Here is a 21,252-nt window from a genome sequence, read left to right on the forward strand (position 1 = left end):
GGATACCTGGCTCGTGTTTTAATTTGCAGGACAGACATTGCTTGGAAACCTATACAGGTATATGGAACAAAGTTAAAATAATAGTTACTGCTATGTAAAACAACAGTTGTTAAATTGGTATACATAAGCATACACTGTATATAAACACACGCTTAAGTGGAGATATTGTGTGAGTGGGTGAATATAGCCATGTCATAGCAGAACCTGAAATGCAAGTGTTGTCTTTAACTGGTTGGGTAGGACTAACAATGACCCGCTAGCAAAAGGGCAGATTGTGCACAAAATATGATAAAAATGCTATAGACCTAAGGACACTATTTTGTCTTCAGAAGCAGTATGTACAGTACAATAACCACAGATGAATAAATACAAATGAATGAATGTCTGCTATTCATAAAAGCAACGTAACCTGCACACTTAGGTTAAAACAACCTCTACTGTACAAATAAGTGGATCAAGCCAAAACCTGTGTGTTTGGGAAGGGGGTCAGGTTGACCAATTCTCCTCCAGCTGGTGGAAGCTCTACACCAGCTCAGCCCTTCATTCTACCTGCCCTCCACCAACCCCCTTTTCTAATTGCTTGTTGATGCCTATATTTATAAAGGTTCAAAAGAATTGGCAGGCCACCGCAAGTGTAAAAAACAATGCGATACAGTTGGCCAGTTTGGGTGAGGACTGGTTGAAAATGTGAACATTATGGCTACATTTTATTTTTGTTGCAATCTGTTAAATTCAGCGAATAAATCAGGGGTGTCCAAACTGCGTCCGAGGGCCGCATGCGGAACAGGATGGATATGAATGCGGCCCAGCTTGAGCTTCTGCCAATCCAGGAAACGTCATGTTGCAATGTCACGCACAGAGAGCGTATGTACGCGGTCGCTAATTGTTTGCATGTGTGCTTTAAATTTTACATGGGTAGTGAGGGGTGTGGCTTCCTAGAGCAGGAAAAGCAGTTAACAAGTGAACAAACCTATCATAGGTTTATGATACCCTCTTTTCTTTTACAATAAAATAAATCAAAAGTTAGCTTTAGTGTTTGTGTGTATTTCAAGTGTGGCCCCAGAACATTTTTCTTCTTCCACTGTGGCCCAGGGAAGCCAAAATGTTGGACACCACTGGAATAAATAGTAGTGGTGATTTGTAAAATAAAATAAAACCTAAAATGTGTCAGGGTACTCAATCAGTATTTAGTAGCAGTCTTTTAGTTTACAATAGAAGACTTCTAGTTCTTAAAGGGGATCTCTGGATTCCAAACCAAAATTTGATAAAGAGGCCCACATAACACAAAAACCCCTAATGTACCGTTACCGGTTTCTTCAAAAAGTATGAATAAATATAATTTTCTATGCTGAAATCCAGCTGTTTAACAGTTCTTCTCTTTCTGCATCATTTGAAATCCTGGCAGGGAAGGAGGGACTAAACACTGATGTTACAAATTGTAACAACTTTTCCACAGCTTACAGACAGCATGCAGGAACTACATAACCCACAATGCATTGCGATGTTCCGTTCCTTATTGAAATCACATGTGCAGGGAATTGTGGGGTTTGGAGGATGCAGGATGAGGACAGATGGCTGCTGATACAAAGTAACAGTAGTCAGACAGCTCAGCAAAGTAGTCAGAGAGATCAGCAGGAGAGCAGGGGGCTAGGCTTAGGAAACTGTTGCAAACCATTAAAAGTCAGGAAAAGTCTGCATATTTTTTAATTGATGTATATTGCAAAGTTGCTTGAAATTATGTTTACTTTTCAAAAAGCTTAAGTTATGTTTGTGTGGCGTTCCCCTTTAATTAATATTAGATCATCTGGTACTGAGAAGACCATTCCAAAGCAAAATCTTTAGCTTCTTGCAGTGATATTATGGTATGTTTTGGATCATTGTCTTGTTATATCCAATCACTTCTCAACTTCACTTTCTTTCTTGACTGTGGGACATTAGCTCTATGACTTGCTGATACTAGCTGGCCATACTTTAAAAGATCCACTTGTTTGGGGAGGTTGCGAAACAAGCAGCTCTTTCAGTTTGAGGCGATATCTGACCCTCGAGCTACACAATAAAATCCCATTGATGGTAAATGCAGTCCATCGGGGAGGACTGTGTTGGTAAATGGAGGCCGTTGGTGGAGGATCATATAAAGACGCTAATGTGGTCCTTGCTTCAACAGGATTCTGAAACTTATCAGATCAATATTTGGACATTTTTTTGGCAAGATGTCAGTTGGACAGGCCCATAGTAGGGCCCCATATCCAGGCAGATCAGATGCTGAATGGGTCTGAAGAAGGCTAATTGGCAGATTAAATCTGTCCTTGTATGGACACCTTGGGGAGAATGTAATTAAAGTTGCAAAGAGAAAAACGATTCGCACCAATAAGAATAAAAATCCACATCTTGCAATGTAATATTGTTCCTTAAACTGTTATTGCATTGCGAATTTTAATTGCGCATTTTTAAGAAGTGCTTGAAGGTGTCGTAATCTTTTGGAGCAAACATAACTTTTTCAGTAAGAAGTTTTTTTACATTTACTGCGCATTGGCGCAATCTATAAAATTCGCAAACGGTCTTCCACTGTTGGAAGTGGTCGCAAAACAGTTTCCGGGTTCGCAAAAGCTATATTAAATATGCGCAAAGCTAAATTTGTTTGTGCAAAGGCCTAACTTTTCGCATCGAGAATAGTTTTTCCATTACCGACATTCCCCCGTTTAAGTCAAAAGTTTCAATTTATATCATGTCTCTTAAACTGGAGGCTCTTGGGTCAGATTTGGCTCTCCAAGAGAATTTCATGGCTGCCACAGATTGATTAGCTGACCTATTATTTCGAACAAATTGAGCAGCACTTATCTGTGTTACCAAATAGAATGTGGACTTTTAGAAAAGGATAGTTACCACAAATGAAACTGCCAAGTATTTGGTGGAAGTGTTCTATGAATCGAAAAACCAAAGTTTAATATTAAATGAAAGCGGAGGAAGGCAGTGACACCACTCGCAACTGTATAGAAGTGCAAAGAGCACATGTTGATGCAAGTACAGGTATGGGATGTGTTATCCGGAAAACATTATCCAGAAAACTCCAAATTATGGAAAGACCATCTCCCATAGACTCCATTTTATCCAAATAATCTCAATGTAATTTGTAATAATAAAACACTACCTTGTACTTGATCCAAACTAAGATATAATTAATCCTTATTGGAAGCAAAACCAGTCTTTTGAGTTTATTTTATGTTTACATAAGATGCAGATTAGGGAAAGATCTGTTTCAACAGGTCCCATTCCTGTACCTTTAAGGAGTGGCATGTTCAGCACAACTGACTTCTGGGAAATCTGTGGTCCAGCAACAAACACAATTTTCATCTATGTAAGTAAAAATGTTCTACTAGCCAATGGGCTTCATGTGCATAGGCACAGCAATATGTAAAAACTTCGCAAAAACACAAATATTTCCAAAATCTTTTTTAAAGCCTCTCCCATCCAATCCTAACAAACTAAAAACGAACTAAAAGATCCAGTACACCTTGACAGCCTAATGTAACTAGAGTTGCCAAGTGTCAGACCAGGTGGGGGGGGCGGTTTGAGGGGTGGGCCCGATGATGTCGGGGGCAGGCCTGTTGTTGGGGGCGGGTCCGATGATGTGGACTGATCACTGTGCCATTCACTTTAAAGCCCTGTCCGGATTTCGTAATTTGGACTGCACCAGGCTGCCCAGGTGAAAACCAGATAGGTGGCAACCCTAAATGTAACTCACATGAAATATTGTTGATGGTCACAAGTCAGCCATGTTTACCAGTAAGATCTACTTTAGTGCATTTTTATAGCTGTAGCAATTCATATGCAAGGAAATAAATGCTAAATAGCTTAGTGCAGTGATCCCCAACCAGTAGCTCGTGAGCAACATGTTGCTCTCGAACCCCTTGAATGTTGCTCCCAGTGGCCTCAAAGCAGGTGCTTATTTTTGAATTCCAAGCTCGGAGGCAAGTTTTGGTTGTATAAAAACCAGGTCCACTGCCAAACAGAGTATCAATGTAGGTTGACAATCCACAAAGGGGCTACCAAATGGCCAATCACAGCAATTATTTGGCACCCCAAGAACATCTTTTTACTTCTGAATGTTGCTCACGGGTTCAAAAGGCTGGGGATCTCTGGCTTAGTGGATACCTTAAAGTCTCAAATGATGGCACTTACAGGCTTGGAACTGTAGCTAAACCATTGACACTTGGCATTCAGTTTACTATGGACACTTATTAAAAACAATGATCTTCCCAAGAGGAAGAACATTTTATGTTTTGCCAGTTTTCCTACACTCAGACTCCTGCTTGACCACATTTACATGGTTAAATAACATAGAAGCCCTGATTCTCCAGGATACATCAGGGATACCATGGAGCCGTAAGTTTGTATACAAGTGACTAGAATAATGTATTGAAGTTTCTGTCCCAGGTTCCATGTTTAAATATCGTAATTCAACAGCAGACGATACGTTCACATTGCTCGCATGAGATCACTGTTGAAATGTTCTATGTTACATTGGTCTATGGAAACAATTAGCTGGAATATACAAGGCTGGGAGTATATGTTAATCTATTTACTGCTATTTCATATGTTTATTCTGGAACATTTGCCGCTGGCATTTTCAGACTAATTCTCCTGAGAGCAGATGCCATGCCATGGAGGAGAACTAATTGCTTGGTAAAACTCTCTGTTTCTACAACTGCAGTGTATTTGCATTCACTGTTTAAAATATCATTAGTGTCTGAGATTTTTTTGAGACTTTTGCAATTAGGAAGCCTGGGTCTGAAAATCATTTGCATTTTATGGCGCTTCATATTGCCTGATGCCGCAGACTTTATAAATGGCACAACTTGTTTTTATTCCAGAAATATGTGTAAGCCACGGCTTTTATTTTGCAGGGTCTACTCCATAACAGCCTGTCATTTCACATTCAAATTTTGATCAGGAGCCTAGGCTGAGATTTTAAAGGGATACTGTCATGGGAAAAACATTTTTTTTTCAAAATGAATCAGTTAATAGTGCTGCTCCAGCAGATTTCTGCACTGAAATCCATTTCTCAAAATTTTGAAATCTGACATGGGGCTAGACATATTGTCAATTTCCCAGCTGCCCCATGTCATGTGACTTGTGCTCTGATAAACTTCAATCACTCTTTACTACTGTACTGCAAGTTGGAGTGATATCAACCCCCTCCCTTTCCCCCCCAGCAGCCAAACAAAAGAACAGTGGCAAGGTAACCAGATAGCAGCTCCCTAACACAAGATAACAGCTGCCTGGTAGATCTAAGAACAACACTCAGTAGTAAAAACCCTTGTCCCACTGAGACACATTCAGTTACATTGAGAAGGAAAAACAGCAGCCTGCCAGAAAGCATTTCTCTCCTAAAGTGCAGGCACACGTCACATGACCAGGGGCAGCTGGGAAATTGACAAAATGTCTAGCCCCATGTCAGATTTCAAAAATGAATATAAAAAAATCTGTTTGCTCTTTTGAGAAATGGATTTCAGTGCAGAATTCTGCTGGAGCAGCACTATTAACTGATTCATTTTGAAAACATTTTTTTTCCCATGACAGTATCCCTTTAAACTAAGGCTTGTTGCCCTGTATACTGAAAGATGACAATTTACTCCAAAGTAAACTGGTGTTCATAGTGCTTCTGTATGAAAACCAAGATGAAATCTATGTGCTGGAAAAGAATAGGCAGATAATGCTAGCTGAAGCTCACCTCTTCCTTTTTGGACATCTGTCCCCCTAACTTTAATCAATGGTTGTAACAAAGTTATCGAAAACCCCTTAGTAAAACTATGGCTTTTCTCCCATGAACCTTAACTTAACACGAACTTATCGGGAACTTATCAAACCAGCAACGCGTCTATTGCACCAAATCATTCTGTGACATCAGTGGTGGGAAATGAGATGTTGATGGTGCTGGAAGCTCATATAAGCATAGACGATTATTTTAAAGCACCTGGAAATTCCAGTAAAATAAAAGGCAAAAAGTCTTCCCTTCTAGCTTTTTAGTGAGTCTACAAACAGTTGAGAGGCAACTTGTTTAGGGAGAACATCAGAGGATCCTGGCCAACTTCAAAGAAAACCTGGTTCTACCTACAAGCTGGAAAACAAATTTTGAATGTGCACCCAAAACATCTGCCAGCAAAGTTGGGTTGCATTTATGTTTATTCCCTTGTTGGTCAGCCTCTTAATATTTGTTTGGATTTTGTACTGTAATGTATATTCCTAATCCCTTTCATACTCTCTTTTCAAGATTATGGATAGGACACTTTGGGGCAAATTCACTAACGGGCGAATTCGCAAGCGCTGGCTTCGCGCACATCGCAACACTTCGCCAGGCGTAAATACGCCCGGACAACGCTAATTCACGAATATCCGAAGTTGCACACAGGGTAACGAACGCTGGCGAAATTACGCTCAGCAGTTTGAAGTTACGCTACCAATGGCTAATTAGCATAAGACGTGCAGTTAAATTACAATGGCCGTATATGCTGCAGCAAATATATTACACTACACAAGCCTGGGAACCTTAATAAAATTATATAAAGTTGTTATAATGCCCTACACATGTGCCCACAGTATAGTATAGGTGCCATATGCAAATGTAGGGGGGAAGGAGGGTACCCCAAAAAAAAATTTACGATCTTTTTCAGTCTGTCACCCTTTAAATAGGAAAAAAACGCTTTTTTGGGACTTAGAAAAATGTTCAACTATTTTTTGAGGAACTCCTATCTACTCTATTGCACTTCGCCTGGTCTGAGGTGGCGAAGGCAAGTCTGGCGATAGAGGTAACGTTTAGTAATATCAAAAACTTAGTGAATTTGCATAGTAACACTACCGAAAATTTGCCTGCCGTTAGAGGGTGAAGTTACGCCAGAGTCTATCTCCTTGGCAAAATTACGCCAGCGAATTTACGCCAGCTACCATTAGTAAATCGGCGAAGTGTCGAAATGACGTCACGCTGGCGAATTTTTGCCAGCGTTAGCCACTTCGCCCTTTAGTAAATTTCCCCCTTTGTCTACACATTTGGATCTTGATGGTGAAAAGTGGGAGGTTCAGAATATTTGAGATTGCTAGAATTCAAGATGGTAGCTCCATAGGTCAGGTTAAGCAGAGTTATGGTCCAAGGAAAACTCTTGGGTGAAGGCAACATATGTCAATGTTGTTTTATGTTTGGTCTTCCTCAGAAGATTAAACTAATATGACAAATATGTTCGATGTTGCTCAAGTAGAGGAATACTGTATGATCTTTGTACCATCACAAATACCCTCTGTGAGTCTGTGCCCTACCTTTCTATCTGCTAACTAGCAGTTGTCACTTTTAATGAGTTGGTTGTATAAATGAATGCTGTAAACCCCCAATTCACCAGCTATGGGGCAGGTCAAACAACGTTGCATGTGAGCAACAGTCCTCAGCATGGCAATTTCTTCCTTATGGGATATGACTGTGCTTGCTTTTAAAAGAAACCCCAAATGGACAGCCAACTAAAACAGGAGAAAAACAGCCTAACTGTTGGACTATGTCCTGCTTAGTGGGATCAGGTTTTCTTCTCAACTGCAGACACCTCTTGCATAAAACTAAGGATGCGCCAAATTCAGGATTCGGTTCAGTATTCAACCTTTTTCAGCAGGATTCAGATTTGGCCAGATCCTCGTGCCTGGGCGAACTGAATCGGAATCCTTAAAATAATGTGACTTTTTGTCACAAAACAAAGAAGTAAAAAATGGTTAGCGGCGTGCTGTGCATGGCTCTCTTTTCCCCTCCCTTATTTGCATATGCATATGGTTCGGATTTGGTTCGGTTTTTGGCAGAATCTTTCACAAAGTATTTGGAGGTTCAGTTGAATCCAAAATTGTGGATTTGGTGCACATCCCTACATAAACCAGAGCTAGGATTCCATTTCATACACATTGTTGCCTTTCCATTTTTTGTAATAACTCTCTGCTGCTCCTGCACTGCTGCATTCACTGGATTTACAGGTAGTTGTTTTTCATCCATTACATTTCTGGAGAAAAAAATACAACTGAAATGGTGTTGAGAGTAAACTACATAGCGTATAATATGCAGCTTCTACACTTTGTACCATTTAAATCTCAACCCCCCACCAAATGCACAAGTGATTTCCCAAGAGAATAGTAAGGTCTTTGTGACCATACAACTGAGCAAGCAAAGGCACTTCACACAGGTCAAGTGGTTGTTATATGTGAAGCCAACACAAGCCTCTTTTAGCTGCAGCAGCCATGACAGTGGAAAGTGAGAAGATGAAGAGCTGATGACCAGCTCCCCCAGCTGAGCTATTATGAGATAGCTTTCTTGTGCTTTCTCCTTTCCAAAATACATCTAGCAAATACCTTTTTTTTGTAGTTATTTTTACATTCCATTAGTAAGCCCTATATGTTTTCTGTTATATGCATCATAAATATGGTTAATATGAAGCAATTCAAAAATTCATTCTGGGAAGATGTGGAAATTGCAAATATTTTATGACTTACCTGCACTACATTACATACACTAGATCATTTGTTGATTCCAAGGCTGTACACCTGCTTGCACATATTTAAGGCATACAATGCCTTCAGGTGCAATATAGGGTTATGATATCACTTTCATTGGCCAGTTTTATCCTCAAGTGAGTGGCCAAAAGGCCTACAGAGTTGATTGCTTGATGTGTAAGCAAATCCCCTAATGCCACCCAATGTCATACATGGGCCAGTGCAGGGTTGAAATATGTCTTTTGTTTCATGCGAACAGTCTGCTTTCCACCCGCTGTCCAGTTCAAAACTGTTTGTATGAAATTAAACTTTCTGACACCTGGGCAAAACTGCAGTGCGGTAGCTCAGAAATCTGCCCAATCCCCACCTGTCACATCATTGTCCCATCCAATGATGGCATCGACTCCATGTCCAGATTTCCCAAAGTCAAAAAGTGGCAACCCTAGGCTAATGGTATAGCGATTTTGTCAACATACAGTAATATACAGGTATGGGATCCAGCACCTGATGAAGGACATGTCTGTCCAAAACATGTTGTGTTTAAATAAAATACACTGAATTGAATGTGGTTCTCCAGAGTGAACTTTACTTTTACCTTGGATATATTGTGGCTTGGACGGTGCCATTGGCTCTGTTTGATAGAACCCTGATACATTTGGAGTGAGGGACCACCAGACAATCAAGAGAATTACCTAGGTATGGGATCCATCATCTTGAAACCCATTCTAAAGCACCAAATTACAGAAAGGCTGTCTCCCATAAACTCCATTGTATCCATATAATCCAAATTTTTCTCTGTATTAATAAAACCGTACCTTGGACCCAAACGAAGATATACAGTCATATGAAAAAGTTTGGGAACCCCTCTAAGCCTGCATAATAATTTACTGCACTTTCAACAAAAAAGATAACAGTGGTGTTTCTCATTTCCCAGGAACATCTCAGTACTGAAGTGTTTTCTGAACAAAGATTTTTAGTGAAGCAGTATTCAGTTGTATGAAATTAAATCAAATGTAAAAAAACATAATTTTGCTAATTTGGATGCATGTAACTGCTCAATACGGATTACTGGCAACAACAAATTGGTTGGATTAGCTCGTTAAGCCTTGAACTTCATAGGCAGGTGTGTCTAATCATGAGAAAGGGTATTTAAGGTGACCAATTGCAAGTTGTGCTTGTTTGACTCTCCTCTGAAGAGTGACAGCATGGGATCCTCAAAGCAACTCTCAAAAGATCTGAAAACAAAGATTGTTCAGTATCATGGTTTAGGGGAAGGCTACAAAAAGCTATCTCAGAGGTTTAAATTGTCAGTTTCAACTGTAAGGAATGTAATCAGGAAATGGAAGGCCACAGGCACAGTTGCTGTAAAACCCAGGTCTGGCAGGCCAAGAAAAATACAGGAGCGGCATATGCAGAGGATTGTTAGAATGCTTACAGACAACCCAAAGATCACCTCCAAAGACCTGCAAGAACATCTTGCTGCATATGGTGTATCTGTACTTCGTTCTACAGTTCAGCTCAATTTGCACATCTGTATGGCAGGGTGATGAGAAAGAAGCCATTTCTGCACTGACGCCACAAACAGAGTCCCTTGTTGTTTGCAAAAGCTCATTTAGGCAAGCCACAGTCATTTTGGAACAAAGTGCTTTTGACTGATGAAACAAAAATTGAGTGATTTGGACATAACAAAAAGAGCTTTGCATGACAGAAGAAGAACATCTCGTTCCAAGAAAAACAACTGCTACCTACTTTCACATTTGGTAGATGTTCCATCATGCTGTGGGGCTGTGTGGCTAGATAAGGGAATGGGGCCCTTGTTAAAGTCAAGGGCCAGATGAATTCAACCCAATATCAACAAATTCTTCTGAATAATGTTCAAGCATCAGTCACAAAGTTGAAGTTATGCAGGGGTTGGATATTCCAACAAGACAATGACCCTAAACACACTTGGAAATCTACAAAGACATTTATGCAGAGGGAGAAGTACAATATTCTGGAGTCCCCCGACTTGATTATCATCGAAAATCTATGGAATGATTTGAAGCAGACTGTCCATGCTCGGCAACCATCAAATTTAATTGAACTGGAGAGGTTTTGTATGGACGAAGGGAAAAAATACCACCATCCAGACACTCATCAAAGGCTATAGGAGGCATCTAGAGGCTGTTACACTTACAAAAGGAGGATCAACTAAGTATTGATGTAATATCTCTGTTGGGGTAACCACATTTATGCACCTGTCTAATTTGTTATGATGTATATTGCATATGTTCTGTTAATCCAATAAACTTTATGTCACTGCTGAAATACTACTGTTTCCATAAGGCATGTTATATATTAAAAGGAAGTTGCTACTTTGAAAGCTCAGCCAATGATAAACAAAACTCCAAAGAATTAAGAGGGGTTCCCAAACTTTTTCATATGACTGTAATTAATCCTTATTGGAAGATAAACAAGCCTATTGCGTTTAATTTATGTTTACATGATTTTCTAGCAGACTTAAGGGAACCAAATGACAGAAAGATCCATTATCCAGAATACCCCAGGTCCCGAGCATTCTGGATAACAGGCACCATACCTGTATCTATCAAAAAATAGTCAACTAAATTAAAAATGTGGAATATATTTTAAAATTATATATGGAAAGCTATAAAAACTGAACATGTTAAACAAGAGAGACACACGAGGCCACATGAAGATGTTAAAGCAAATACTCTAAAAGTTGCATTACTCAACAAATATATGCATTTCTACTGGAAAAATAAACACAATAAACAAGTTGGCTATATCTTATATTTGCTGTATAATGGGACAGTACACTAGGGTGTGCAGACATATACTCTCTACACATTTGCATTGATACAGTTGAGAGAGACTTACCACCCTTACCTGCCTCTGTTTCTGTATTTGAAGATGGTCAAAAACAGGCAGAAACTAAACGCTCAGTGCATGCAATAAGCTACTCTTATATAAAATATATACATAGGATATATTTATTAAATTATGAAAATATGAAATATCCAATTTGGTCTTCCTTCATATTTTAATGACTGTATTCATTTCTTACCTGTAATACGTAGAAGACAATGCTGATGACCCACTTGATTTTTGATAGTTGTGCCGTCCTGCTTTTTACTGTTAACAAAGAAAAGAAACACAGATAAAGCAGATATCTATAAATGCTTATCATTCATTTTATTGCAAATTTCCCTTTTTCCACACAGATAAAGCAGATATCTATAAATGCTTATCATTCATTTTATTGCAAATTTCCCTTTTTCCCCTCTTTAAGGGCGAAGACACACGGAGCTACTAGTAACAGCTACTTACCAGAACCTGCCCTACCCTTCCATTTATAGACCCGCCCCATCAATGACATCACAAATGGGGTGGGGCAGGCATGCGCCTATAAAACCGGAAGCCGGCAGTCTAAGGTCCCACGACCCGTGGGAATCAGGCCGGCCCGCACATCACTACACTACAATTGTGGCCCATTTACTAGCAATCGAATTTCAATTTTTTTTGCACAAATCTCAAAAAATTTGTTGTTTTGCTATTTTTTTTTTTTTTTTAAAAAAGCGCTTTAAAAAAAGCGCTAAAAATTGGAGATGTATTAAGTGTAATACTAATACAAAAATGTGCCAGGTAAAAGTTTTTGAGGTCCTATAGGAGGTTGAATTTAAATCAATTAGGAATTTTAGAGTTTTTCTGATTTTTTTTTGCTAGGAATGGTCCAAAAAACTAAGATTTTCAAGGTATTTGTATTTTTTTAGCGCATTATTTTCTGTTCATACTTTTTTTATTCTGATCTTTTAGTTTTAGAGTTGGTGAGTTTGTGACATTCGTAGTATTAGGGTGGTGGCACACGGGGAGATTAATTGACCAAGTGACAAATTTTCGCTACCGCAGGCGACTAATCTCCCCAAAATGCCTTCCCACCTCCAAGAATGCGAATCCTCGTCAGGAAACTTCGCGGAATTTCGTAAAACCAAAGCGATATATATGCCATCCCGCCGGCGATTTGCATTCTTGCTGGCGTGAAGGCATTTCGGGGAGATTAATCACCTGCAGTAGCGAAGATTTGTCGCTTGAGAACTAATCTCTCCGTGTGCCACCACCCTTAGAGTTTGTGAGTTTAGTAGTGGCTTCAAAAACCTCTAAAATGAAACCTTTGATAAACAGGCCTCCACGTGTGTTTTAGCAGAGGCAATTCTAAGTAGCTCCAGAGCTACTAGTAGCAGCTAGATACGCATGTAATGATTGGAGATATTGATCTTGGCCTCGTTACAGCAGTTTAGTCTTCAATGAGTGCAGTGCTCCACATACTGAAGTATTGTGGAAAATGGACACATATGTACACGTCTGTTTTTGCCGTTTTTGCACATCAAAATGCAGGGCACTATCTAATTTTGTGTCCATGGGCTGAAGAACACTGTTAATTTAATCAAAGGCCAATTAACTACCATTATGTTTTTGAGCTCAGAGTCCTGAGAGGAAGCCAAAAAAAAACATTGGTTTTATTTGGACCAGCAGACTGTTCATCCAATCTGCCACGAAGCAGCAACGGTTTAATGTAACAGCACAATTCTTAAAAGGGAAAAGCAGTGTTCAGTAACCGAGTCGTGGATATTTAAAGCTCTCAATGAAATTAGATGTTTCTATAAAAGTGCTTAATAACTTGAAATGTTACTAGTTTTGTAAAACTGTCCTCCAGATATCATGCCCCAATGATCTGAGTAGCAGAATTGGGGTCACTATCTTCCAAACTAGAGATGACATCTATAATGTAGAGCAGCTTTAAAGTAAGTATTTTTTTTTAAAAATTATAATTGCATAAAGAAAAAATATTTTTAATTGGAATCTACCATGGCTATAATTCCTGCAGAAATTAGCAACTCATGCCCATGAAGGGCACCTTTTTTCCCATGCAAATCTTAATCAGGTTGGAATGTTAGCAATGCTTCTTCTTGGTGAAGATAACAGACCATCTAGGGCTGTAATAGAAACAGAGGTTATCTACTCTGTTTTACAACTCGGTAAAACCAGTGATAAATTAGACCTTAACACAGAACTGTAATCTCCCGAGGCAAAACAAGAGAGAGTGTTTGTCATCAGGTAGACTATGCCCTAGAAAGAAGGTTGGGTAACTGTAGAATAAGTGTAACAGCAACTTCTCAAGTGACCCAACAGAAAATACGCTAGCAATCTCTTTCTAGGGATATGTTAAGATAAAAACAAGGAAAACAGTGTCAGCAAGAAAGTTAAGGTGGCCATACTCTGCCATAGCCACTCATTTGGTGACGATCGTCAAAGAAGCAGATCTGAGCCCAATTTGGTCACAGCAAGGAATTGTTCAGTATAAAAATAAAAAGTGGGTAAATAAATAGGCTGTGCAAAATAAAAAAATGTTTCTAATATAGTTAGTTAGCCAAAAATTTAATGTATAAAGCTGGAGTGACTGGATGTCTAACATAATAGCCAGAACACTACTTCCTGCTTTTCAGCTTTCTTGGTTTCCACTGATTGGTTACCAGGCAGTAACCAATCAGTGACTTGAGAGGGGTCATAACTGTTGCTTTTGTATCTGAGCTGAATGCTAAGGATCAATTGCATCCCATGTGGCCCCCCTTATAGTCACTGACTAACTCAGAGTTAGAGAGCTGCAAAGCAAAGTGTTCTGGCTATTATGTTACACAACCAGTCACTCCAGCCTTTATAAATTACATTTTTGGCTAACTGACTATTAAAAACTGGGTAAAATAGATAGGTTGTGCAAAATAAAAAATGTTTCCATTTTCACACTGAACTGTTCCTTTAATGCCTGCCCATTATCAGGCAGGCCTGTCAACGGGCTCCATGCAATAAGCTGTGGGCCAATAAGCTACTGACTTGGTCCTGAGTGTATGGTCACCTTTAGACAATCAATTTTATCCCACATTCCCCAATGTTGCAACAACACAATTCAGCTGCAAGTCCAGCTTTTGAACAAGTTTATTATGCTTTTAAGCAAGAGAATACCTTAACCATTGACCTTTAGCCAGAGAATCACACCAAACTAGTTTGTCTTGTTTATGAAGACATTTGTGCAGACTAGCCCATAGTCCTTTTTGTAAAGCACTTGACTTCACAAAGCCGAAACATAATTTGCAGTGTGGCGAGAACCTTCAGAAGCTAGTGTTTTAATTCAGGGCCCAATTAACCATGGTAATAGACCCAGAAGAAACAGACACGGTGAAGGAAGCTGGGGCAGACTTATGGAAGACCTCACCTAGAAAGAGTTGAGTTGCAAGAAAATCATACAGTGAATATTTTGCAATGACAAGCAGTTCCTACAAGAAATACAAACTGGGCAGAGAGTGTAAGCACACAAATAAAGAAAGTCTAAGCACTTCAGAGTGTTGCACCAGCAAGTAAGTGTGCAAGACACCCTGCCACCTGTATGTAGAGAGACCATCTTATTAGCTTTGCTAAAAAAAACAACCTTGTTCTAGTGGAGGAAGACCCGACAATCCTGCAAAAAAAAAAAATATATAAATCTAACCAGACTGTGGAAGTCCAATATTTATACAGGTATGGGACCTGTGATCCAGAATATTTGGGACTAGGGGTTTTCTGGATAACTGTCTTTCCATAATTTGGATCTTCATACCTTAAAGGTGGCCATAGACGCAGAGATCCTTTCATACGAATCGAGGATTCGTATGATTTTCGGACAGTGTGTGGAGAGTCCCGACATTTTTCGTCCGGCGGAGAACAGTCATTTGGTCGATCAGACTGGTTTGATTTTGTCCCAACCGTCCTGCCGGAGCCCATTGCGCTCTCATAGTAATCCGATTGTTCCGCCATAGGGCCAAACGTTCAAATTACCCACCCCCGATATAGCCATGCCCGTTAGTGGCATATCGAGAAAAGATCGCCAAACTAGCAGATCTTTGTGTCTATGGCCACCTTAAGTCTACTAGAAAATCATGTAAACATTAAATAAACCCAATAGGCTGGTTTTGCCACCAATAAGGATTAATTATATCTTATTTGGGATCAGGTACAAGCTACTGTTTTATTATTACAGATAGAAGTAAATGGGGTTTAAACATATTGATTATTTTGAGTCTATAGGAGATGGCCTTTCCATAAAAATTAACAACCGCAACCCTGTCTAAAGCCTATATAAAAATTTGTAGCAATTTTGTGCTAAAGCAAATTCACCATTGCTCTACAAAATAAGGTGCTGGTGAGCCTCAGAAATGTCCAGTCTTCTACAAGACAGGGGTGAATTCATATCAGCAAGAAATGTTAAGGGTATAACACAACACCAAGTGAACGAAATACTATCAAGATGAAGATCAAAATGCCTTAAGCAGCCGATAATCATAGTCTACTGAATGAGAAACGTACATGCACATGACTTGCTTAAAGGGGTTGTTCACCTTTGAGTTAACTTTTAATTTTTTGTTATTTGAGTTATTTAGTTTTTTATTCAACAGCTCTGCAGTTCGCTAGGGTCCAAATTACCCTAGCAACCATTCACTTCCCTCTCTCAGCATCTGTTTCACTTCATTCTGTCTTCATGCAGCAGTTGGGTGTCACAATATAGGGGGGGCTCCTTTTGCCTAGAACAGGGGTCCCCATCCCTTTTTACCCATGAGCCACATTAAAAAATAAAAAGAGTTGAGGAGCAACACAGGCATGCAAAAAGTTCCCGGGTGCCAAATAAGGACTGTGATTGTCTATTTGGTAGCCCCTATGTTGACTGGCAGACTACAGGAGACTCTGTTTGGCAGTACACCTGATTTTTATGTAACTAAAACTTGTCTCCAAGCCTGGAATTCAAAAATAAGCCCCTGCTTTGAGTCCACTGAGAGCAACATCCAAGGGGTTGATGAGCAACATGTTGCTCGCGAGCTACTGGTTGTGGATCAATGGCCTAGAAGATGTATTAGAGCTCACTCTATTAAAATCACCAGACATCATGTCTCTCTACATGCAGGATTTCTGCAAAAGGCAGTTATTTTGTTAGATTTTGTTTGGAATGGAATCGGTTATGTGAGTGAGCTTCTATATGCTGAGAGATGGATAGTGAATATAAACTTGATTATTTCAGAAACAGTGCTGAATATTTAATTGATTATAGTTACAAAGTTTCTTGGAACTCCACAAAAACATAACTTGATCTTTTTGAAAAGTAAACATAATTTCAAGCAACTTTGCAATATACATCATTTTAAAAATATGCAGACTTTTCATGATTTTAATGGTTTCTGACAGTTCCCTAAGCCTAGCCCCCTGCTCTCCTGCTGATCTGTCTGACTACTGTTACTTTGTGTCAACAGCCAGTTGTCCTCAGCCTGCATCCTCCAAACCCCACAATTCCCTGCACATGTGATTTCAATAAGAAACAGAACATCACCGTGCAATGCATTGTGGGTTATGTAGTTCCTGCATGCTGTCTGTAAGCTGTGGAGAAGTTGTAACATTGTCTTGAATGATATTTATCATTTTGCTATAAAAGTATTTGCCTGATGCTTTTACATGACCTTTTTTACCCCCATGTTCCTCTATGAGGGGGCTGCCATATTTGTGCAGCAGTAGTCCGTTAGCATTAGAAAGTCTGACAGGTTAAAAAGGGACAGTCAGGTTGGCAAAACAGTCCGGTTTAGGAACTTCAAGTAATAATTACTTACAAAAGCATAACTATCAGCAAACAACGATCAACGTGACCTATAGGTTACTTTTAATGTAGATTAATATTTCAAAAAGAAAATGTTTAGTGTCAGTATCACTTTAAACAGCTGGATTTCAGCATAGAAAATGGCATTTATTCATAATTTTTGAAGAAACAGGTAAATGTGATGGGTACAGTATATTAGGGGTTTCTGTGTTATGTGGGCCTCTTTATCAAATTTTGGTTCGGAAGCCGGAGTTCACCTTGAAGCTCATATCACATTTTAATTCTTTGCAATAGTTCCCCTTTAAAACACCCACGAGTTGTTACTGCATATCCAGGATAGTTATGATTGCCAACTTAATTATCACTAAGGCTTTAAATGATGAGAATGGACACGTAGCTGAATTTGCATATACAAAGAAGGAGCGATACCCGGTCAGTTGCCTTAATACATGTAAATGTTCTTCACTTCCGAATGTCTAAACAGAAACTGAATATCCTGTGTGTATCTTATACATAACAAAACTCTATTCTAAGGGGCAGAGAAACAATACTGCTTAGGCATTCGATGCATGCACACCAACACCCGAAAACTACTTTACACCACAGAATTTATAGCCGATAGATCACACAAGGCAATTTTAAAACAATGAAGCTCTAGATACCTTTTGAAAGGACAAGGTCCTAGAAATTTATGTTTTTAGAAAATTGCCACGGATTGGCAAAAGAACATCGGCTGACCGAAAGGATTCGATTTTTGATTAAAGGGCAAGGAAAGCGCATTAATAAATAAATCTTATTTGAGAAGCATACCTCCTGTGTTGTCTTCTGTTTTTATAAAGGGGTTGTTCACCTTTAAATTAACTATTAGTATGCTGTAGAGCGTGTTATTCTGAGACAATTTGCAATGGGTTTTCATTTTTTATTACCGTATATGTGGTTTTTGAGTCATTTAGCTTTTTATTCAGCAGCTCTCCAGTTTGCAGTTTCAATAATCTGGTTACTATGGTCAAAACTCCCCTAGCAACCATGCACTGATTTGAATAAGAGACTGTAATGTGAATAGAAGAGAGGCCTGAACGGAAAGATGAGGAATAAAAAGCAGCAATAACAATACATTTGTAACCTTACAGAGCATTTGCTTTTTTAGATGGGGTCAGCGACGATCCGTTAGAAAGCTGCAAAGAGTCAGATGAAAAAGACATAACTATAAAAAATAAATAATGAAGACCAATTGAAAAGTTGCTTAGAATTGGTCATTCTATGTCATACTAAAAAGTTACCTTAAAGGTGAACCACCCCATTAAGTCTGCTGTATCTTAAATGGGTGGTTCACATTTAAATAAACTTTTAGTATGTTGTAGTAAGGCCAATTCTAAGCAACTTTTCAATTGGTCTACATTTTTTATAGTTTTGTAATTATTTGTCTTTTTCTTCTGCCTCTTTCAAGCTTTCAAATGGGGGTCACTGACCCAATCTAAAAACAAATGCTCTGTAAGGCTACAAATGTATTGTTATTGCTTTTTATTACTCGTCTTTCTATTCAGGCCTCTCCTATTCATATTCCAGTCTCTTGGTCGCATTAATGCATAGTTACTAGGGTAATTTGGACCCTAGCAACTGTAATTGCAAACTGGAGGGCTGCCGAATAAGAAGCTAAATAACGCCAAACCACAAATAATACAAAATGAAAACCAATTGCAAATCGTCTAAGAATATCACTCTCTACGGCATACTAAAAGTTAACTCAAAGGTGCACAACCCCTATGTTTATCTGCAGCATTGTAGTAGAAAAATATTCAAGTTATTGAATAGAAATTCCCACAATTCAGCGCTTCCTCACCCAGACAGTCGAGTCTGCACAGTTGACGAAGGCAGTGCATGCACATTGGAGAAGTCTCGTGAACGCACTTTCACAGATCATACAACCAGAGTGAAATTTTTCAATGTTCTTGCCTCTAGGGAGAGAAATATAATCCAACAAACACAAAATAGTGCTACACAAACACTCTCACCGCACTTTGCAGCGCTGGGTGCCGTCTGTGACTCTTTTCTTGTACACGCCTCTAGGGAGAGGATTAATTTTGGAGCATGTGCGTTTTGTACTCCAGCTCCATCTTTAACACGGAGAAGAAAACGTCGGTGACGGTGAAATGGAAGAGCTTGGAGATGGAGTATTTTTGAATTCTGACTTATTGCATCCCTGGGGTATAATAAAATTCAAAACATTTGAGATTTTTTTTCCCCCACTAAAAATTTGGATATTATAGTTTAAAAAAACCTCGTATTTTTCGAGTTTGTGCCATTCAGAAAACCCATAGTGTTGGTTTCTGCTGGGTGCAACTAGAGAAAGGAGCAGTTTGAGGAAAAAAGATGTTAGAGATTAAGGATGGGCGAATTTTTTCGCTTCGTTTCGCCGACAAAATTACGCCCATAGACTTGTATGGCGGTGGGCGTCAAAAAAAAAAAAAAAAGACGCGCGTCAAAACAATTTCGCCGCGTGACAAAAAAATTTTTTGACGCCCATAGACTTTAATGGGAGTCTGCAACATTTCGGCGGTGGCGGCAAATTTTTGGCAAACGGGTCAAATTCGCCCATCCCTATTAGAGATCAGTTAGATGCAGAGGCACTCTATTACATGATGAGGTCATTAGAAAAAGACTTCCCTTGTCCTTGAAAGAATAAGTTATAAGGGCTCATCTACAACTGGGGCTCAATGTAAAGGACACAAATGGGGGGAATCCACAAAAATGGTGATATTGAGACAAAATAAAAGTGGAGATAAGAATGTCAGATTTCCCACCAAATTCACAAACTACTTTTGTCTTTCAAACAGACACTTTTCAGATTTGTCTTTTGCACAACATTGTAATGACATTTTTGAATAGACATTCTGAATTTGTCTTTAACTCTTACTACACCCGTCAGTCAGCCATCAAATTGGGATTTCTGGGGGAGGGGGGTTATTTTACCTAGGAAAATGATATATAATTTGTTTCAGGATAACCTGGGCTTTCTAAATCTGCCTAAATGTTTGGGTAATCCCACTTCTGTAACAAGATGTAAGGTTCTAAATAAAAGAAATGCTATTTTGCATAATATAGAGATTTGTATCAGAAAACTGTTTTATCTCAGGTCAAGTGTCTAATTGCTGCCAAAACTAAAAAAAAAATGCCTGGAAAGCTTTACTTTTCCTTTAGATAATATTTTCACTCAAATTGCATTTATAAGGCTAAAACTAGTAAAATAATACTAGTGTTGTTATGTTTTGGGTAGCCGAGGATGAGTACAGTATAACAGTGCTTTATTAACAGAGTCATGCAGGCATTATACTCTACTCATCCTCGGCTACCCAAAACATAACAAATGGCGACGAGGATGGGATTATATGACCCAGAAATGACAGCTGAGTTTGTCTGAAGTGGCATTTGGAAAGGTTCAGTTTCAGTCCTGCAGAATCAATGCATTTCAGAACCTTTTCTAGGTACTTGTCATGAAGATCCATAGTTGGAGCGTAGACAATTATATCATCCTAGTAGCATTCTACAAGTGTGAGTTAAAAACTTTTGACATATCAAGTATATACACTTTTTTTGGTTTAATCAGTTTTACTTGTTATGGTAATGAGGCTTTTTACACCTATAGGGTTAGAAACAAATTTGAGCCCTGACTATAAAATGCTAATCCCAATTAATATGATAATAATTCCCCAATTGGGCACCTACAAGAGGTGTGAAATGAAGATTGGGTGAACGAAAGCAAAGCAAATTATTTTAGAATTTATCTAACACATGGGGAAGAGTTACACTGAGCTTTATTCCATTTTTAAAATGTCGGGAGAAAATGTCGTTTTTGCACCATTTTTATTAAGTGTCTGTAAACTGCCTTTATTTCACTAAAAAGTTAAAAGTGGCGGTTGAGTTGGAATTTAGGCGGATTTCTGTTTGTGAATATGGAGAAAGTATTTTACACCAGGTTACCACCACTTTTACTTCAAAAAATGGCCTCTCTCAGATTCCGTTCGGATTCAGGGGTTCGGCCGAATCCAAAATAGTGGATTCGGTGCATCCCTAAA

The 21,252-nt window shown here is 39.0% G+C and overlaps 1 protein-coding gene across 3 annotated transcripts in view; it reads right to left on the bottom strand.

The window, feature by feature from the left end:
* Nucleotides 1–21,252, bottom strand: part of get1.L (guided entry of tail-anchored proteins factor 1 L homeolog) — a 39,497-nt gene that overhangs the window by 9,053 nt on the left and 9,192 nt on the right. For all 3 annotated transcript variants that reach the window (XM_041581089.1, NM_001095948.1, XM_041581088.1), the window contains exon 3: nt 11,579–11,646. In XM_041581089.1, coding sequence (XP_041437023.1) covers nt 11,579–11,646 — 68 coding nt within the window. The remainder of the gene's footprint in view (nt 1–11,578; nt 11,647–21,252) is intronic.

Source organism: Xenopus laevis, chromosome 2L (assembly GCF_017654675.1).
Source record: "Xenopus laevis strain J_2021 chromosome 2L, Xenopus_laevis_v10.1, whole genome shotgun sequence".
Classification (NCBI taxonomy): Eukaryota; Metazoa; Chordata; class Amphibia; order Anura; family Pipidae; genus Xenopus; species Xenopus laevis.